The 22,625-nt window shown below is 46.2% G+C and overlaps 1 protein-coding gene across 2 annotated transcripts in view; it reads right to left on the reverse strand.

Annotated features, from left to right (window-relative positions):
* Window positions 1-22,625, reverse strand: part of CENPU (centromere protein U) — a 457,607-nt gene that overhangs the window by 75,290 nt on the left and 359,692 nt on the right. For both annotated transcript variants that reach the window (XM_078678017.1, XM_078678018.1), the window contains one exon: window positions 7,880-7,927. In XM_078678017.1, the coding sequence (XP_078534143.1) occupies window positions 7,880-7,927 (48 nt within the window). The remainder of the gene's footprint in view (window positions 1-7,879; window positions 7,928-22,625) is intronic.

The following is a 22,625-nucleotide window of genomic DNA, read 5'->3' on the forward strand; positions in this document are numbered from 1 at the left end:
AACAGAGGGCATCAGAGAACCTCAGGTCAACTCCACCATCCAAAGCAATGGCGATGGTGGCACTAGAAGTGACATCGTCTATCAATAAAGAAGATGCCAACTTACACTTCTTTCAACTTAATTCTGTGTGCCACAGAGAACCTATGAATAGATGATTAAAAAAACTTGGAATGAGATATTCAGAGGGAAAATGTTAGTAACTGAGAAATCTAAACAAAAGGCAGGTAACCCATTTTAAAGGATGCTTTTCATTCACTGATTCATCATCTAATGAAGAACTCAAATACTGGTAACATTTACTAGATTTCTGAAGGGACATGAGAAACACCTTGCCAGAATCAATAATAAGGTGTAGTGGTATCAGCCCAAACCAGGGTTCGTTTAATCACAAAATAAAGAGACAGTAATGTTTGATGAATTTATTTTTAGAAATGCCTTCAACTAGGATGGGTCTGTGCAGAGCAAGGTTAGTGCTCGACCTCTGGTAAAGCAGGCTGTAATCTATTTTAGGCCTCTATTATTTTGCAGCAGATTTTGTTTTTTAATAACCAACATTATTGAGAGTTTTACAGCAAAGCACAGTGTCACACATTACAAAATGTTCTCATAATACGTGTATGACATAGCAACAGGCCCAAACTTCAGAAATGTGCCACATTACGATGCCAAATCGACAACTCATAGTAGCTGCACCATTTTCCCCATATATGCTTATTTTTCGTAGGGCAACCAAGAGCTTCAAAAATTGGCTCCTTTTGGTGGGTGCACCAATCCACTCCTGCACACCACCCCCTAACAGTAAGCGGCCTCCGTTGTTTCCATGCACGGGACACATCCCACTTAGCAACCAGGCAAGCCATCCCCAAAAACATATGCTCAGCTCTGGGCCCCCCCCCCACCTCATCCAGCAGCCCAAGCAGGGTGATATATGGCATTAACTCCAATGGGCGGACTAAAACAGCTGAGAGTATGCAACACACCACCCCCCAGAAGGGTCTCAGAGCCAGACAATCCCAGGCTACATAATAGAATTCAGCTGCAGGCAAAGCCCATTGCGCGCATGCCGCTTTCGCATTAGGAAGCGGATGGTGTAAGACCGTCTGAGTGAGATACGTTCATGTAAGTAATTGAACTGTATCATATGGAGCCTCGAGATCGTCAGCTCCCTCTGCGCCATACAAGCCTCCCTCAAATCATCCTCTTCCAGGTCCCCATCCAGGACGCCCAACGCTGTCAGGCCTGCTCAAGGCCATTCGAGGCATGGATCACCAGCATCATAGAAATCGCTGATGTGGCCCCTCTATCTAGCTTCCCCATGAAAATCTTTGCCTCCAGCAGACTGTACTCAGGCAAGGGGCTCTCCGGTAAGTCGTGGGCAAGCAAGGCGTGGCGCAATTGGAGATACCGAAAAAATTGCGAGTTAGTCAAGAAGTATTTGACCTTCAACTCCTGGAATGACATGATGTCCCCCCTTATAGTCGTCTAAAAGGTAGGAGATCCCCAGACGATCCCATTGCACGAACCCCTCCAGGGCCGATAGCTGACCGAGCCCTGTTCCTCGTCATAGGGGGTCATCTCTGTTAGGTGGCTGTTCCAACCACGGAAACAAAGGGCTGCCCTTCAACAGCTTAGAGGCACGCGTGTACAAGAAGGCAAAGTACGGAGTAAGCGTGTTCAATCTGTCCCCAGTGAGTGTATTTCCAGGCAGTATGCCAGGTCATCCCACCCCGTGTTTGCAGCAGGTTTTAATGCTCATGGGTATCCATCGGAAAAAGATGCATTTATAGAGTATATGTCCATTTCAGGATCTAGGCTATCCTTTTCCCTACGAACCAGAGAAGCTATGTGCTCTTTTACAGTCTCGCCTTTGGAACATCTCTTCAATTTTGAAAGTAGATGAGTGTGGAAAAACACTAGCAGATTTATTGTGCGAGCCAAGCAGAATTATCAGCGCGTTTTGGAAACAAAAGAAAGTTACCATCAAAGTGGCATGATTGTAGAGTAATAGTGGAAAAAACAAGTATCACTAATTCCGTGAGCAATTTTAATGGTCATTAAGAAGATTACCTGCTTGGTAAGAGAGTTGAGTGCATGAGGATGCATGGGATCAAAGAGTGCAGCCCCCAGGAAGTTCAGTCCCAAAATTAAGATCGACTGAGAAAACAAATGTATTTAGTAAAACCAATTTACCACTCACCTCAGAAATTGCATCGACATATGTATAAAAAAGAAGGATCCTGTTCAAGAGCCCTCTTAAAAACAACTGGTCATAAAGTAACCCTTGGGAGTGCCAAACTCTTAAGCTAATGGAGGCATACACTGTAGAAATATGGGCGGTGGGGCTGAATACCAGGTAGATGCCCCTAAAACAAGCACCAAAACACTCTTTGGTTGAGGGCCAAAGACCATCAGAGAGATCAGATTTCTGGAATTTAGGTACAGAGATTCAGTTGCTCTGAGTGGGGCGCACAATTCATTCACCGCCCTCTTTAAAAAAGGGCACCTTGCCTACGAGGTAGAGTACACAACCGGTAGAAGGGAGGGATCCAAATGGTTCAAATATGATATTCTTGTTTATTTTCTGTGGATCCTGTTTTCCTTATCATAATGAATGGAATATGGAAAACAATATTGAAAAGCTTGTCTTTATCATGCTCTTGACAAGAGACTAAACAAAAAACATCAAAAGCCCACAAGAAATGGAGACCTGACATAGCTTTTACTGAGAAAGTACGAACTACCCAGGGCTGTCTACAAGAACATGGATCTTTTTTAAAAGGTGGGATGCAGTGGGTTTCAAGACTTCTGTGCACGAGGGGAGCTTCTTTTCCAGATGTGTTGTAGTGATTATGTCTGATAAAAACTGAACAACCAAATGCAATAACATCCGAAATGAAGGCGCTGATCTCTAATAAAATTATTTGAGGCCTGTTCTACCGCTAGTTGAAATGTACTTTGCACTTCCCCACAGCTTGGTCACCTGGGAGGTCTGGGGACAATGTGGCCTGAATGACACACCTTGGAGCAGATTTTTCTCTTTCCTATACAGAGATTGTGGGTATCCTGCTTTTTCCTTTGCCAATCTAAGGGAGTATCTATTGGTGACATGTATCCAATCCTATAGAAATAGGAGTTGGGAAGACCAACAGTACACTCTTATACTGGGACGTGCAATGCCTCCAGTATTGCACACTGTTGCATATAGCACTGTGAGCACAATTTGCAGCGACACACTACCTGGCAAATGAAATGCAAAACTCCTAATCTTAAAAAAAAATCCAGTTTTTTTTTTTATAGGTGGTATTCTGTAGTACAAACAGCAACTTAAAGAAAGGTATTTTGAAAGCAGTTGCCATCCCATTAAAGAAAAGTGGCATTTTGCGTCAATGTTTTACATCTTTTACAAAGATAATTCAAACTACTTCTATACTACAGTCTATGAAGACTACTTTGTTTCTTGTTTTTTTTAATTCTTAAAATTTTTAATCCATCTACCATTGTTTTATACCTGGCATGTTCAGGTCTTTTACATTCCAATCATTTATTTATAGGATAAAGAAATTAGGGTCACATGTACGTAGGTTTCAGTTTGGAAGTTACTAACAGCGATTTATTGCAATTTGCTTGAAACACCTATGTACAAATGTGTCCATGACATTTAGCGTTTCCTAATGGGGGTCGCAATCGACCTACCTCATTAATATTCATGAGGTAGGTCACAATTTGCGACGCCTTGGGAATCACTAAAAAAAGGGATGGTGGCCTGCAGGGGACAGCAGACCACCATTGTCTGTGTTTGCTTTTAAATAAAGCAACCTTTTTAGGTCACGCAAGCGCTGCTTAGGAGACAACCTCTTGGAATAGGTCTGTACTTTTTGGAAGGAGCACTCGTGCATGTACGGCATCCCCATTGCCGGAGTGAGCAGCAGCGGCATCTGTTTCCAATTATCGCCCCCACACTTGTTTACATTTGCCTGTCTCACAGTCACGTTAATTGGAAACAGATGGCGGTCGCGTTCACTTTTGCGGCCGCGCGTTTCTTTTAGCTCCGCAGTCTCCACAAGCACTTTGAAGCATGTCTAGGGTGCATCTGCAATTTACAAAACGTATGCATAAATGAATACATTTATTCTACCGAATCAACAAAAACTAATTAAATAATGTATTGATTCTACTTCTCTCAATGTTGCCTAAGTTTCATTATTTGGCAAAGTACTCTTGTCAATTTAGTGATATGGTAAAAATCCTGTTCACGAGTTTACCTTGCTCCCTTACCCATCACTCATCAAAGGCGATGATACATGCTGTTCAGCGTGACATGCAGTGCTCGATTAAACACCTCCACTGCGCATACAGGCGAATTAAAGCTGAGAGACAAATGGCGCGATGGCGGGAACCAGCGTTAGTAGAAAGCAAAGTGAACACATTGACGTACTGTTAAAGCAGGTGTTGGCTGATGTGAGGTCTGCCTGCCATTCCCTGAACAAATGCATGATTACATACGATGAACAATAGCAGAATGGATGTACCTCGCCACCCGGCATGCTGAAGGCATTATTTCTACGACTGAAATATCCCCTTCATCCTTTCCTCCACAGGGCGATGCAGCCCCGCCACGCAGCATCAACCACGCACGCCTTTCGAGGCAGACGTGGAGCGGACAGCTTGCGCCCTTTCCTCCAGGTTGGGAACGAGGCAATTTGTGATGCACTATTAAGTGACAAATGGGTTTGCCTTGTCTCCATAAATCTCTGCCACCTGGGCAGATTTCGTGAATGGTACTCGTGCAAAAGTACAAATCTTCCTCACCTCTCAACTTTCACAGATTTATACTTCTGTATTGACATAGGAAACCCACTGGCTCATGAATTTTGAAACTCCAAGACACCTTTTGTTCGACTTATATTTTGGCTTCTGGTTTGCCTAATGCTGGAAAATTATGCATTTTGTGGAAGTCATTCCCTCCTCAGTAAATTGGGCTTGCAATGTGCATTGCTTTCTCTAAACCCATCCCTCTCTTTTTAGCATCAAACATGTAAAATAAATCAATTAACCTATGAAAGGGTGCTCTGTATTTGAGAAAACAATTAAGAATTAAAAATTATCATCATAACAACTGTGAGCCTGCCTCAAAGTGGTGTTAATTTTTTGAACCAACGCACAGTGTAAGAATTTTCGTAGGTAGGGCGCTACACAAAACAAGAATTGCCATAGCCAATAGGCATCGTTTTGGGACCTTATAAGTATTTAGTTATGCAGCACAATACCCTTTGTGCAACAACATCAACTGTTGCATGGCTAAACACTTATAAGGTCTCAAAGGCGAGACCTATTGGATATGCCAATGCTTGTTTTAAAATTCAGCCCGTTTACCTTAAAGGGAAACAGGATGTGTTTTAAAAACAAAAATTAAACGTTTCAGTTTAATTTTTTAAAGATAGGCAGAGGTCCCTGGACCACTACCTGCTCCTAAAAACAGTTTTCGCATTCACATCACAAACGGCCAGATTTTGCGAATCGGGTCATTTGCAACAACAAAAAAGTTACGTACATGTGGCCCTTAGTCCAACTAACAAAGTAATCAGTGTTCTGACCATTGTTTTGAAAAATTGCAGTAATTTTGTTGTTGTCTGAAGGGAGGCAACAACATACAGGATGATGTCATCCAGCTACAGTGAGATTTTCTCTTCTGTTTTGTGCTCTTGTTTTAATGCCCTGAACGTCTGTCACTCATCAAATCCAGTTTGCCAATAGTTGAATTGATCACGCAAATGGGAATGTGGAAAGGGTGCAATCCTGCCTCTCCCCAATTTAAAGATATAAAAGGGTCCCCCTCAATTTCACCCCCACTATGGATGCAGCATATACCATGCCAACCTAAGCCCAAAAGGCCAAACTTATACCACATCTATGTACAGCATTTGTAAACAACTGCAGAATTACTACCAACATAGTGCAATCATACCTCACCATGTAAATTCAGATGAAATTCTTCACTGTTAAAAAGTTATTTTTCAGTGACAGTGTTCCAAGAAAAAAGATATATTCCGAACCTCCCCTCAATTAATGGTAGTCTGTTAAGTAACAAATACCAAAAATATACCTGCCTTAAAATGGCTCATGGGGATGAACTCTTCAAAACAAACTCATCTCCACTCACGTGAAAATATTTTTTTCTCTAGAAGTTAAAGATTAAACTATTTTCTTCGATTTCTGACAAATTATTTTATAAAGTGGCAGATAGCACATTTTATATTATTGCAATGTATTAAAAAAAATGTATTTGTTCTAAAGCAAGGGTAGAATTTGTATGTGAGTTTATTCTAACCCGATTCAAGAGGCATGTTCAAAGAACAATACCTCTACTGAGAGTTACTATAGTGGGCATATAAAGATCGAACAAAATATGGTTATAGAGCAGTAATTACACTACCATAGTACTCAAGAAATGTTCAAATACAACCTTATAAAACATGCCTTCACTTAACCTCCTGATATTCTAACATAGCATTAAAGTCTAGTGCCAATAGCGATACTTGTCTTTAGCCCTTTTCTCTGAATTTGGCTGCTAACGAGGAGACGACCTGTGACAACTAGTTTAGCCCTAGGTAGAAGGACTGTTATTGGAATATTACACCCACTAAGGGTAAACTGTTCTAAATTAAACAGCTAAAATAGATAAAGCAACAACAAAGAAGGCAGTAACAGCTCTCTTAGACATGATGCCCATAGTATTATCTATATTTTTATATAAAATAATGTGAAATCTTTGTACAAAGGAAATGGGTTGGGCACATTTATGGAAGACATTTATTTTTAGTAAATATGAATTTGAAACCTATATTTTTCTAATGATTGAAATGAATGTACAATGAATAAACAAACAAAGTATGTGATAGTTCAGTCCATTGGAAAAGGTGTGTAACTTAGCCTTATGATTACATTTACTGGAACCATGTAAGATGTATTAATGTTTTATTGTATATAATAATTGTTTTAAATTTAAATAGACTGTATGTATGTCTTTTTAAAGCCCTGATGAAGTCCTTTTGTAAGGACAAAATGCATTGGCTGGCTGAACATTTATTTTGAAAGCTGTAAGAATAAAGTTGAATATAAAATATACCAGCTTCCTTGAATCAATAAACTGAATGTAGAAGAAACATATGTGTGGACTTCGAATATAATAATTTTGATATTACATTCATTAATTGAAGTGTGTCTTTGACTACCTTTTGAGTGCTCCCCATTGCTGTATTTACTTACAGATAAAAAAAAAGAAGAGAAACATTGGAATATTGTAGGTGTAAACCAGCCAATATTTTCCTAATTCCATTTTACTGCTATTAATATAGGCCGGAACTTTCTAAAGTTCTAATGAGGTTTGTGAGCCTACTTGTGTTGTCTGACCTATGCAAGTGCATTGCAATGCATTTACAGTAAAAAAAAAAAGAATTACATTTATGTGAATAAACCTGCTCTTACTTTAGTGTTCTTTTGAAATGTATAGAACAATGTTACAATGGTTTCTGAGTTTATCGCAGGTACCATTTCAGGGGGATGGTGAAGTTCTGCAACAATCTGACACGACTGAAAACTGTTAGGCAGCTCTTGATTCAGCAATAAGTAGTCAAGCAAGTAGGTTATCAGAAGAGTAATCTTCAGAGCCTTTTGATTTATGAGTCAAGAATCAAAGTTCATTTACACAACATTTAAGGAATGTACGTCTCATTTAAAGCATTCAATATAAAACTCCTCGTACAAAACAAACACATCAATTTTAAGATATAAGCTACATTTTTTAATGGATATCATTAATACATCAATAAAAATTGCATTCGCATAGGACATGTTCACATAAGTTATACGGGCAACGTACCTTTGTGTTTTTTCTTTGTATAACTTTCAGTTTCTGGACCTCTTCTATCTAAGTACAAAATAAAACAAATTGCTGGTTATCTGCAGGGTAAAGCATGCACAAACGTTGAGCACAAAGGCCCATGAATAAACACTGAACTCCTATGGACAAACACAAATAATAAAAATGCCCCAACACAGGGCCCAACTGAGCACTGAGGGACATTTTCAGTTCTTTATTTTATTCCTTAGTGGTCTATTATATTGAAAGAAACTGAACCATATATATTAACATTCATTGAGCCTTAACTGAAATCATTTACATAGTGAGTGGCTACCCTAAAAATCTTTAATGAATTCATTCCTTCAGGACCTATGCTGATCACCTCTAACTTAATCCAAGCTGTAAAGTACCCAAACCACCGCCACTTAACTGTAATGCATTCTGTTCCTTAACAATTGCCATATTCTGCATTTCAAGATAACCTTTAGCTTAACACTAACTTTTAGCCTAACCCTTACACTAGATTAAACTACAATTGCTCAAATATTATAATCTTCACCGGGTCATTACAAACTTTGCAGACAATGCTCTCCGATGGAAAGCCCCCCCTGACAATACTTGGCCAGGCTGCAATGTTTAAAATTATTACATTGTCCCGTTGCTTGTATGCCCTACAAAATGAATACTTTCCTCTTCCTAGGCAGACGTTTAGGGTGATAGACGCGGAAGGGTGCTCCTCCCTGTTGTGGGTAGGAAAGCAACCGAGGATAGCCCTGAGCACATTACAGAGAAACCAGTATAATGGAGGGAACTCTTTGCCAGACATTGAGGCATACTACTGGGCAGAGCATTTGGCGCCAGTGAATGATTGGCTACATGCACCAGATTATCACCCCACCTACAGGCTGGAGAGGGACACCATGGCACGCCGCACCTGTCTGTTTTATTTATACGGGGGCACGGGTAGGAGAAGACTACTCCCGGCCACGCAAATAACCATGAACGTATGGGATAGGGCGACAAAGATATTGGGATGGAAACATAAGCCGACAAGGCTGTCACGAATATGGAACTGTACCTGGTTAAGAGAGCTCCACAAACTCAGAGGCTTTTGAAGGTGGGAGGATATTGGAATCTCCAAGTTGGGGGTTCTGGTGGTGAAGGGGGACCTTAAACCCTTTAAGACCCTGGCGGCGGAATATGGGCTGCACCCCACCCAGTTTGTTAAGTACGCGTAACTGCGACATGCATGGAGGGCTGAGAGTTTGCTCTCTTCTCCCCTACCAGAATATGCCCCATTAGAGTGTCGCCTATTGCAGGAACAGGTATCCAACAAGATAGTATCCTTTACGTATAAGACCCTGAACAATAATTTGCCAGATATACTGGGGAAACGGAGAGAAATTTGGGAGCAGAACCTGGTTACGATGGATACAATAGATTGGGAGGCTGCCCTGATGCACCATAGGGAGGTCGCAATCAAATCCCGCCTCTGACTCATCCAATACAAGATACTACACAAAGTATATTTTGATAGGGTTCAATTACACCGTATGGGCCGGGCCGGTGACTCCAGTTGTCTCCGTTGTAGACATCCGCAAGGGGACTTCTATCATACTATCTGGGACTGCCCCATTATCCATTCTTACTGGACACAAGTATTGGGAGAGATGAGTAAGGTACTGGAAGCCCCACTTCCTATAGAACTTAAATTTGTACTACTGGGGATAACCAATGATATAGACCTGAGCCGCCCGCACCTGGTCTTTGCATTGTCGGCCCTGGTGGTGGCGAAGAGGGACGTGGCATGGGCATGAGGGACACAGTCTCCCCCTCAATTGGGAGAATGGAGGAGGGGAATGGATATGTATATGGCGGCAGAGAGGGTTACCTACAAAACAAGATGCCCCCGGAAATTTTGCAGAGTATGGGGAAATGGAGAAGGTACCATGGCCTAGATGGGGGGTTGGGTTCTGATTTACACGATGTGGGTCTTGTCGAGTATGGCTGTACTTTGTAAAGGGATGTGGCTGGATATGGGCCCTAGCCCAAGGGGGAGCCTTTGGAGGGGTAAGGGAGGACTGCCAACAGTATTATTTACGATTGAGCCGGAATTCGATAGATTGATTGACATGGAAATGGGGTGGTGGACCGTGGGTGGGGGGTTTCGGGCACGTGGATGACTATTTGTGACATGCCAGTTGTTTTTGTATTGGTTAAAAATGCAAATATTCATTTGTTGAGAAAAAAAATATCCTATACTCGGTCTGCGCTCTCCCTATACACACCTTCCTCTTCACTGGTGTTTAAATCTAATCCACATTCAAAAATATGTAGGAGGAACCATTTAATCAATAAAACAAACATTTTATACTTCTTAATTGGGTAGTCTCTAAGTAGTTCATGTGTTAGAGAAATGGAGTCTTGGATAAAGTCCTTCTCATGTACATGGTAATACAGCCACACTTAAAAATACCAGTGAGACAACATTTTATTGTGTCTTATTATATCCAGTCTATATGTAAAGGGAAATGATTATATGCAGTTTATTCATTAAAAAAAAAGGTAATGGAAACATATTATATTAGTATGAGTGTGTGCGGTGAGAATGCAATATTTTTGCACTGATTTAAAGCTGTATACTGTATCATGTTCACTGACAACTTAAGTTAGGCGATGGTAGGCCCAGGTGCCATTATGTCTTGTGAAGCACATTGCACATTTTAGCAATTGCAACCTTGTTTTCAAACATGGCAAGAGAAGCAAGGTTTTGTAAGAAGAAAAGTAAGTATTTGTGGATATAAAGGCTATCTTCCTTTCGAAGTCGTTTAAGTGCCTACGCAGAGGAAGGGCTGAAACAACTGCATGTTAGACACTTTTTCTGCTGAAACTATTGTCACATGATTTCCTCACATGTACTTGTATTTGGCAAATCTATATATTTACTAGTTCTGATCAAAATGTGCATGTTTTAACACTTTGCTCCAGCTGACCATTTTTCTAGCAAGAGCCCCTATGCTGATATGACAGTTGTCTTTGATATTTTGCTTTGCTGCCTGCTATTTTGCTTCATGGACTTGGGGTTCCCACGTGTTGTGTTTACTTTTGTCATAGAAGGTGCACTGTGGTGTTGGAAACTGTCCCACCAAGGGAGACAGAAGGGTGCGGGACCCGACTCCATACAAGGAACCTAGGCGGGGGAACTGAGGTGGAGAGCGGCCTGGCTCCTAACATGGTAATTGGCAGAAACACTGAGTGCGGATCGAACCAAATTTAGGCAAAAGTCTAACAGCGAGTATCGTTTGTTCACAGCTTCAGTGCATTGTTTGTTGCTAGTGTATTGTCAAAACTAAAATAGATTCCATCAGAATAGGAGGATATGATGGGGAAAAAATAAAACTGGTAGGGCAGGTAGGAATGGAAGGACCTAGAAGGAAAGAGAGCACAAGTGCCTAGATACCCTCATTGGTGACAAGCAAATGCTATACAAATCCATCTCACATTACAAGTGTGATGCCATGATATACAGCAAGATGGCTCTAGAAAAGTGCAGCAATGGGGAAGATAGGCAAGAGACAGGTCCGAAAGCACTTGAAGGATGAAAGTGCAAGAGAAAGAGACCCACTGTTCTAGCCACCTCTGCCCCTTCATCAGCCTTGCTGGACAAGACTAAACTCAAAGGAACTCTGGTTACGAGTGCATGATACAGTTACCCCCCTCCATGAAATCAGCTGGAAGAAATAACTGGGGAGAACCCTAAACCCCACAGTACAATTCCTTCCCTCCATTCCTTCACCGGATGGGGTGCGGGCACAAGGTCTGCATACCTTTTTCCTTTATTCAAGAGTGTGAAAGGCGGTAGGCAATCGCAATGGGGGCACAGCGATCTAAATGCAGCGAGCGCCCATCAAAGGGACCCCTGCCCACATTATGTACCAACAGTAAGATATGCCCACCTACAAGTTCTTAAAAAAGTGTGTGAGAGTCACTAATGAAGACTCAAAGAAGTCCTTTCCGGAACATAGTGCCTTCGACATAGAAAGATTAACTTATTCACAAAAAAGACTGACAGACCCCAAAAATAAAATAAATGCTGAAGTGAGGTCACTTTGTCTTGATCGGCATGAGGAGGCACACAGGTGAAAGCATGAATCCCATGTTCAGCGCATGAAAGATGCATAGAAAAAGTTAGAGTACCAAATCTACCACCTGTATTTATTTTATCTTGCAATCTCAATAAAACCAGATCTACAAGAAAACAAAAAAGGGTAAGAACTGACTTGCCTTCTCCCTACCTATTTCCCCAGAACACTGATCAGGAATAGAAGGAAGCAACAAGAATCAAGGGAAGAGGCTTTATGGACTATATTCCCCATGCTGGCTGATGGATGGGGGGGATGGTTGCAGGTAGAGTAGCATTCAGAAACAGAGCAGATCCTTAGGACCGCCGGAAAACAGAATGCGTGGAAGTAGTTCAGTGTGAAGTCAGAGAGGTTGATGGAAAAGGCGTCATGGCCAAGAACAGACCGAAGGAATGATGAGGAGTTGAGTGCTGCTAAGGATGTATTACTGAATGATATCCTTTGCCTTCTTAACTGTACAGTGTTCTGTACTCCAGATGTAGTGTTCCTAAATATACCACAAGAACAAGAAAATTAGGCGCTTGCTTTGTTGCGTAAGAGTTTATACTGTCGTGTAAATACGGACCCCGCTATTGTATCACCAGACTTACCTGCATTGCTTTTGCAGTTACCTGCCACTCTGTGGTCTACTGGAGCTAATGGTGTGGGGTTCATTTCTTCAATGGAAGTGAAGGAAGATCCACAAAAGAAGGTACTCAGAATACTGGAGTACCCTTTGAAGCCTGAGACGGAAGAAGGGATCTGCCGGGTGATAGCTGATTTAATCAAGTAAGAGGTTCCAGTTCCCATTAGCAGATGTAATACCCCGAGGACCAACATATGTAGGTTTGTACAGGGCATTAAGGTGATTAATATTGGGGCTATATCCAGCTTTGCAGTGGCACCTAAACCTGCCACTATCCTCTACTACATACCAGTCAGTGCTCAGTGGTTTACTGTGGTTGACCTCTGCTCCGCTTTCTTTCTGAACCCCATTCAAGAAGAGAATCAATGTCTCTTCTCGTTCACATGCTGATAATCTCAGCTTTCGTAGACTCATCTCCCACACTGAAATACAAAATCTCCCTCAATTTTATATCAGGTACTAAAAAAGGATTTAGACATGATGGTCATGCCCAACCTCCCAACCGGAACACCCTATTTCAATATGTCAGTTACCTGTTATAAGCCTCTGTTATGCTAGGCCAGTGCAAGGCACACTTGGTCTCTCTCTTTACTGAATTGGCTAAGAAATGGCATAACGTATGTAAGATAAATTGCAGTTTTGCCTTTCCCAAGTCAAATACCTTGCACCTGAAATATAGGCAGGGGAACGTCACTTACCTCCAGAAAGACTTGAAGCCATCCATAAACTGCCCCGTCCTGTGACTGTCTCTCAAGCGTGCACCTTTTTAAGAATGGTTAAGTATTGCTGAGAATGGGTTCTAGGTTATGCTAAGCTAGTCAAACCCTTACTAGATTTTGTAAGGAATGACATACCAGAGCCCTTGCAGTGAACTGAAGAGACTACCTTATCTTTGTTTTCACATAGGATGATCATAAAGCTGGTATCATCTTTTGTTCTCCACAATCTTGAGACTGCTGCAAGATGGATTCATACTGATAAGCATTTCAGCCCACTTTTGGCCAGTTCTAGCAAGTAGGGAAGCATTAGATGGGGCTGCATAACAATTAGGTTAAAACCCCTGTATTTGCACAATGTACAGAAATACTTCCATTATAGGGTATTTTCTGATGAGATTGATTGTGCCATAACATTTCTGCAGTCAACTGGAATGCCCACATGGCACAAATCTAGATGGTCAGGTACCAGGCAGTCAGACTCAGTCACTAGAGATCATGGGGAAGGATCTTTTCATTGTGTCTGGAGAGTAGCCTGGGATGTGTCTGGGTGCACAGATCTCTTCAAGTCGCTGTACCAATACTAGCAATGCCATGTCGGGACAATGAGTATCAAGGAACAGTGAACTGCATTCATCTTCCTCAGCAATCTGGTGATCAGGAGAAATGGAGAATAAGTGTATGCAGACATTGGACCATGTTATTGAACAGACATTGCTTGTGGACTCTGATTGCCTGCACCTTCTGACATTGTACTGGAATTTCTTGTTTTGGTAAGTGGCAAAAGGATCTAGCATGGGCAGCTCCACTCATGGAAAATTCAATCTAGTCAGTCATGGCACAGTCAGAGAGTGTGGTAATAGCATCTGCCCGAATATTTTGGCATCCTGGGAAGAGTTCAACTCTGATATCCACCATGTTGGAGATGGCCCAGTTCAATAGAAACTGCCTCATCTGACAGAGATTAGACCCTAGTTTCTACTAACTTTGCGATGTTAACAAATCAAGGTCATATAGTCAGTTGTGGTTAGAATGGTGTGTTAGGCTAGCCTCGAACATCTGTAGATCCAGCCTTTTTAATCGAAGCTCCAGGATACTGGTATGGAGTTTCATCTCCATATCCGTACAGAGGCCCCTGGTGGTTAGTTTTTGAATGTGAGCTCTCCAGCCTTCCGTGGATGCATACATGGTCATCTTTACTCTGCTTGCTGAGGATTGGAATGGTTGGCTTGTCGTGATATTTGATAGAAACCTTAAACAAGGTAGTACCTGTTTAAGTCTTCAGCAGTGGATTGCGGGCGCGCAAGTTATAGTTAGCAGAACTAACTATAACGGAGGAATTTCAATTGTTTTGTACGAGTGAAATGTCCAGCTAACTATAACACCCATAAATCCTATGTTTTTTTCAGTGAATTTCTACGTTTTTTTAAATGCTAATTCCTAACTATAACCTTTTCCGAAACCTATGTTTTTTTCAGTGAATTTCAAAGGTTTTTAAAATGCTAATTCCCAACTATAACATGTCTGAAATCTATGTTTTTTTTCAGTGAATTTCAAAGGTTTTGTAAATGACAATTTTTAAATGTATTGCTATATTTATTTTTTTGATACTGATTTACTACTTTTTTAAACTATTTATTTTCAGATATTTTATTTTTTAAATTACATTATAATTACATTATACATTACATTACAAAATATACTTTCTCAGAATGAATTACTTTAGTTTAAATACTTTGCAAATAGGCAATAGACTTTTAAGTACAGCAGTTACAGTTGTTGCAATGGGCAACACAATTTCAAACACAATGCAACATTGAGCTCAATGGGAATTTCTAGTTAAATGCAATTAGTTACTTTATGGATTACTTTTCTAACCACAGGACTCGTTCCTAGATTCAGTGCTGGGACATCTCCTGTAAACAGTTGAGTAAAAGCGTTTTGGTTACAATAGTGATTTTTAAGGACTATTATTGTATTTTAAAAGTTGACACAAAAACTTTTTCACATAGAATAACCAATGTTATCCTATGGGAGGAAAATCACTTAGCAGGTAAGTAGTGTTATTGTCACTTTTTCTTACTCAGTGTTGGATCCTGGATCCAGCACTGATGCATCTCCTGTAAACAGTTGAAAGAATGCGTTTAAGTCAATTTTTAAGGAATATTTGTAGTTTGTGAAAATCGACACTTAGAAACTTTTCTGGTGAAAACCAGACAATGGATTCCTATGGAAAGAAATACAAGTTACTGGTAAGTATGCTTAGAATTACTTTTTAGGGTCAGTGCTGGGCTAACAGATGCAGCACTGGATTCTCTCCTGATAACAGGTGAATAAATCGGAATTCGTTGTTCGGATGATTTTAGGTGAATATTTTAAAGTTCCAAAACTCCACACTTAAAAGAATTTTCAAGTGAAAGCAGTCAATGTTAGCCTATGGAAGGAAATTCAAGTTACTGGTAAGTACGGTTAGAATTACTTTTCAGGATCAGTACTGGGCTCAAAGATGCAGCACTGATGTCTCTTCTGATAATAGGCGAGTAAATTGGAATTCGTTGTTCGGATGATTTTACTTTGGTCCACTATATATAGAGCCACTTTCCTACACCATCCCCTCGCTTCACCACTGTGTAAACGCGCCGTGTCCATGTTAATTTGATTAAGTCCCCTTGAATCCTCAACATGCTGCTCCCCCTGTAGAAAAGCAATCTGCTTTGCTATTTGAAAGAGAGAGCAGGTTTTCTGGTCTCTCTTCCAAATAGCAAAGTAGTTTGCAATGACAGGGTGGGAGCTGCGAGGCTCCCGCCCTTTCATTACAAACGGCAGTGTCCCAGGGGTGGGCACCCCGGGACACTGCAGGAGCCGGCCCTGGGGGGTGGCGGTCCCCAGGGCCTCGACCAGGCTCCAGGAAGGGGGCCTGCCCGCCCCCTCCCACATTTTACGAAGCCCCGGGGGGTGGTGGTCCCTGGGGCTGGGGGGTCTGTCACGGACCCCCCAATTTGAATATATTTTTTTTTTTTTTTTTTTCAGAACAAGATTTTATTTTCAAGTACTGACATTACACAGAGCATAAGGACATCGTCCCGCATCACAACGCAGGACCAATGAGCATAAGCATATAGAAAAAAGGATATGCATTCAGTGCAAGCATGATTGCATTAAACACCCAACCCCCCAACTCCCTAACTCCCTTGACCCAACCCCGCCCCCCACCCAGTGTCTGCTAATCTCAAGGCCTAGAATATAATAATAGCCAGTGTGCGTACTCCCTGTCGCCCAGGGTACAGTAGTTAAAGGTCTTCCCCAGTGTCCTGGGCCATCGGTGGTTCCAGCCACAGTCCCCTGTAGTCCGCCCATCTCTTCCATATCTTAAAATGTTTCCGGGGGCAACCCCTGGCCTCAAAGATCGGGCGTTCAAGTCCCATGCAAAAGTCCAATCCTCGTCTCCAAACCTCCAACAAAGGGGCCCTGGGGTCCTTCCAGGCCCTGGCTATGTCCCGCTTAGCTACAGTAAGGCCCAGGACCAGTAAATGACGCTTGTAAATGTTGCCCCCCACCTGTTCCATAACATGAAGCAAGCCAAGTTGCGGTGATCGGGGAAGGTCCCAGCCCAGAACCTCAGCCAAACAGTCCCAGACCCCCACCCAGTACCTGGCCAAGTTTGCACACGACCACACAGTATGGACAAACGTTCCAACCGCCCGGCCACATCTCAAGCATTCGGGGGAGGCAATCAAACCTGCTTTCCACAACCGCTCTCTGGTAAAGTAGGCCCTATGTAAGTATTTAAACTGAATAAAGCGGAGGCGCATCGCAATGGCCGCCCCCTTGGGGGCCTCCAGGGCCTCTCTCCAGTCCTCTTCTTCGAACGCACCAAGATCTCTTTCCCATGCAGAACGTAATCCATCAAGAGAGGAGGAACAGTGCGTGACCAGAGTTTGGTATATATTGGAGATCTTTTTCTCCTCCAGTTCCCCCATGAACACCTTGGCCTCCAGGGGGCTAAACTCGGGCAGAGAGTCCAAGCCCACCAGGGAGGGAGACAGTGCATGACGTAGTTGCAAATATTTAAAGAATTGAGTTTTGGGCATGTCATATTCCTCCCTCAACATCTGGAAAGGCTTAAGGGTGGTGCCCCTCATGACGCTGCCGAGCGTGGAGATACCGATATCATCCCAGCTCCTGAATCCCTGTAGGGACGCCAGCTCCGGGAGACGGCCGTTCTGCCACAGCGGGGTCTCCCTCGTCAATCTGTTCCACCATCCCATACGGCGCAAGGCAGCGCGCCACATCCGGAAGACCACCTGAGTGACCATGGGGAGTCGTTTCCTGATAGCTGCCGAATAAAGAATGGTGTGGACCGTGTCTGGGTCCATCAGGTGCCGCTCCAGGGCATAAGTCGGGTCGCCCCGATCCCCATACCACCAGTCGTTAAGCACCAGCAGGTGCGCCGCCTGATAGTATGATAAGATGTCCGAGGTGGCCAGGCCCCCGCAGTACGTAGAAAGGAAGCAGGTGCGGAGAGCCACTCTCGCCACTCCCCCAGCCCAAAGGAACTGACTGAGAGCGGTGTTCACTTGGCGAAACCACTGCGGTGCAATGGGGTATGGGTGGTTCTGCAATTGGTATAGAAGGCGCGGCAGGGCCACCATTTTAAAGATCGCCGACCGGCCATATATGTTCAGTGGCATTCTGGACCAGATTTTTATGTCCGACCGCACCCTGTCCCACACAGGCACCACATTGCGCTCCCATGCCAAGTCCGGAACATCTGTAAGAAAGATACCCAGGTATTTGAGGCCCCCCACCGCGCTCTGCAGTGTCAAGGCCCAATCACCCGGCCTGTCTCCGCCGCCCAGAGCCCACAGCTTGGACTTCTGCACGTTCAGATGCAATCCTGAAATCTCCCCGAAAACTTTCATTATCTCCAGGACCCTGGGTCCGGACCGATTGAGGTCCGTGAGGAAGAACAGGACATCGTCGGCGTAGAGCGCAATACGGTCGGAGGGGCCCATGTCCCATTCCAGTCCCCGGAGTTGCGCATCCATCCTCACCCACGCCGCCAGAGGCTCCATGGCCAGGGCGAATAGGTAGGGGGAGAGAGGGCATCCCTGCCTGGTGCCCCGTCCGATGGGGAAGGACTCGGACGTCGCTCCCGCCACCCGCACCGACGCGGTCAGGTCCGTATAGAGCAAGCTCAAGTATGAGAGGAAAGCCGGCCCGAGATTAAGGCGGGACAGCAGTGCCCTAAGGTACACCCAGCTGAGAGAGTCAAAGGCTCGGTCGATATCTGCCAGGAGGAGCGCCGTTGGGATCCCGGCGGCCCGGGCCGTCTCCACCACCACCTGCGCCCGGCGAATGTTGTGCCGAGTTGCTCTATGGGGCATGAACCCCGCCTGGTCAGGGTGTACTAAGTCAGTGATGTACGGGAGAAGGCGGTTGGCCAAGGCCTTGGCTAATATTTTCGCCTCGAAATTTAAGAGGGAGATCGGTCTGTACGAAGAGTGCTGTTCCGGGGGCCTCCCTGGCTTACAGAAAACAACAATTTCTGCGTGTCGCCAATCCGCTGGTAGGTGTCCACTCTCCCTGGCCGCCTCCAGTGCCAACCGGTAGCGCCCCTCCAGCTGGATGTGAAAGGTCTTCATAAACTCGCACGGAAATCCGTTCGGTCCCGGGGCTTTGCCGGTGTTCAATTCCCCAAGTGCCGTGCCCAGTTCCTCCAAAGAAAGGGGAAGGTCTAGCCGATCCCTGGCCTCCTCTGGGAGGGCGCGCGGCGGGATATCTGCCAAAAATGTGTCTATATCTTCCGCTGAGAGGACCTCACGGGGGGCATAAAGATCGGCATAATACCTCGCGAAGCTGGCAGCTATGGCCTCAGGGGCCGTCAACTGGACACCTTGGTCATCCCAAATGCCCGGCAGAGCCTGGGGCCGGAAGGTGTGTTGGCAAAGTCTATATAGCATGGTACTGGATTTATCCCCCCATTGATAGATCCTGCTCTGAGTGGCCAGCCAAAGCTGGCGCGCCTCATTGTGTAGCAGGGAGGAGTACAACTGCTGTGCCTGCAGGAGCGGCCCCACCGCCTCGCCCGTGTCACTCGCGGTACAGTCCCTCTCCAGGTCCCGAACCCGCCCCGCCGCCTCTTCCACCTCGCGCAGATGGGTCCTTCGGGCCTCCACACACCAGGCAATGTCCACTCCCCTGAGCACCGACTTCATCGCCTCCCACTGGGTGACGGCGTCGACCTCCGGCCCGCCATTCTCTGTCCAAAAATCGGAGATAGACTCGCGCAAACGTGTGCGGTATCCATCCTGCTGTAGGTGCCACGCTGATTGGCGCCAGCGGAAGGGCTGTCGCCTCCTGTCCAGCAGCAGGTCAAGGGACACGGGGGAGTGGTCCGAGACGCCACGGGGGAGTACGGCCGTGGTAGCGACCCTCGACAGCCAAGGAGTCGGTACGAACATGTAGTCTAGCCTAGAGAAGGACTTGTGCACAGCCGACACATAGGAGTATTCTCGGCGCAAGGCATGCTGGTAGCGCCATGTATCGGTCCAACCCATACCCCGTGCCAGGCCATGAAGCCTCGTCGGCGCCGCTGTCTGGGGTTCCCTACCGGGCCTGTAGCGATCCATCCGCCCATCCATCACATCATTCCAGTCTCCTCCCACAATCGCCAAAACATCCGGGATACCGCTCCACACTTCGAACAACTTCTCAATAAGGGCATCCTGCAGCGGGGGCGGGGCATACACACTACCAAAGACCATCGGCTCATTCCCAATCATTCCTTTAACAAACACGTATCTGCCATGTGCATCTACCCAATGAGTTTCGTGTACATATGAGAGCCTTCGGTGTATCAGGACCGCCACCCCCCGGGACCCCCTTGCAAACCCGGCATGAAACACCTGGTGATAGCCATACCTCTGTAAACTAAGGGTCTTGGTGCCCTGAAGGTGCGTCTCCTGGAGGAGGAGGACATCCGCCCCTCCCTCTTCCCCAGCTGCAGCACCGCCCCTCGCTTAATTTTATCCAGCATCCCCCGGACATTCCAGCTCACCACTCGCAATTTTGCCCTTGGTAGGCCTGACCGTTGGTGATCAACCATAGTCAATGGGGAGGAGATGTAAGGACCCGGGCTCTCGGAGCCACACACACACACAAGAAAGTAGCCTAAGTAATGCAGACACTGTGCCACCCTCCCCCACCCCCCCAACTACCCCAACCCCAACCTGTCCCCCAACCCAGCTCCCCAACTTCCCCCCTCCCCCCCCCTATACCTCACCAAACATTGAAGTACCTGTCGCGATATGGGCGGCTTCGGGCCCAAAACAGAGCGCCCAAAGCCTACCATACCAATGGATCCCGAACACCCACTGACTCTAAAGCTTCCCCCCTCCCCCTAACCACTCCCAACTATGCAGGAGGCTAGCAGCCCCTGTATCAGAGCACCCCGAACCCGTCCCAGAGTCTGAACCTGTTGTGGGACAGTTAGTAAACGTAACAGTTAGCACATTGAAGGACTTAGAGCGCATGTTACAACACACATAATGCAGTCGTCAGGTATGCAAGTCACCAGTGGAACCACTGCCATCACTGGAGCGGCTGGTATCCGTAGGCGGTCAGGACCACCCATTGCACCTCATCCAGAGCCCCCCGAAGCGTCCGGATCAGCTGGCTCAGCGGTACTGCGCCCAGTGTTGGAGGCGTTGCGGCGCCTGGACCTGGACTTTCTACTCTTCCGGCTACGGGCCTGGTGGTCACTCTGGGTTTGCGAGGAATCACTCGTGTGGCCTGGATCAAGGCCCGGTTGAGGATGCGGCCTGACCCTCACCGTCTCATCTGTCCACCTGAAAACATCTTCCGGCGACTCAAAGAAGTGAGTTTTAGACTGGAAGACCACCCGCAAGCGGGCCGGATAGAGTAAGGAGTACTGTATCTTTAGGCCCCGGAGTTTAGCCTTGGCGTCCAGGAAGGAGCGTCTCTGTTGTTGCACCATCTTGGTGTAGTCGGGGAAGACCATGATCTTGTGGGATTCAAATGAAAGAGAGTCCTTGGCCCTCGCCTCTCGCAAGATAACGTCTCGATCGTGAAAGTTCAGAATCCTGGCGATCACCGGCCTGGGTCGTTCACCTGTCGGCGGTTTCTGCGTCAGGGCCCGGTGCGCGCGTTCGACTACGAAGCATCTGGACAGGGTATCCGGAGGGAGCCAGCTCTCCAGCCATCGAGAGAGGAAGCGTCCCATGTCCCCCTTCTCACAATCCTCCGGAAAACCTACAAAGCGAAGGTTGTTCCTGCGCGCCCGCCCTTCGGCGTCCTCCACCCTAAGTGCTAGACCCTTCTGGATATTCTCCATCGCCGCCATTTTCCTCTTCAGGGTCCCGACATCGTCTTCCACAACTGAGACCCTGGACTCCGCTTCAGTTATGCGCTCCACTGCATTGCGCAGGTCCTGCCTTAGAAGTGTCACATCGGCCCCAACAGCCCCAATCTTAGCATCCAGCATGTCTCTCGACTGGGTGATGGCTGCCATCAGTGCCGCGTTGTCCGGCCCCGGTCCCTGGCCGCCCTGTGCTCCGGGCCCGCCATGCGGTTCCGTGAATTTGTCGATGGGCCCCTGCTTAGCGGGCCCTCCACCCCCCCTGGTCATGGCGAAGGCTGAGTCCGGCCGAGTTGTCCCCAAACGCGCCGGCGGCTGCTGACGGCGAGGCAACCCTCACTCCAATAGCTATCAAGAGCAGGACACCCTCACCAGCGATGGCCTCCTCACGCCCCCGACTGTCGTACACTTCAGGTGCTAAGGGGGGGGGTGTTCCCCAGACGCGACTCCGCCGACCCCCGCAGGCCAGGTCCCAGCGCGTGCAAGCCTCTCCCGGGGCACCCTCCGCTCTATGCCAGCTGGCTACGGTGTACCCCGCGTGTCCCAGTGGCTGCCAGGGGATCCCCCAGGTCCGGCAGTCTGGGCCAGGCCCCCAGTGACCCCCCCGGGCACAGCGTCCCTCAACAGTCACAACAGCACCATGTGTGTGTGTGGGGGGGGGGGGGGGGAGGGCCAACACTCACTGTCCGTCGGATCACGCTGAGGGTCGGCACCAGGTCCACGCCGGGCACCCCCAATGCCGCACGGGCCGCTGCAGTCCAGGCCTCCGGGCCCCACAGCTCCGGCAATCCCCGGATGGGGAGAGACAGCAGACCAGACAGGGCTCGCCCCTGGCCCCTCGGTCCCCGGGGCTCCCAGGCGCCTGCACCTCCGGGCCCAGGATCTGTGTATGCGAATTCGG

Source organism: Lissotriton helveticus, chromosome 2_2 (genome assembly GCF_964261635.1).
Source record: "Lissotriton helveticus chromosome 2_2, aLisHel1.1, whole genome shotgun sequence".
Taxonomy (NCBI): domain Eukaryota; kingdom Metazoa; phylum Chordata; class Amphibia; order Caudata; family Salamandridae; genus Lissotriton; species Lissotriton helveticus.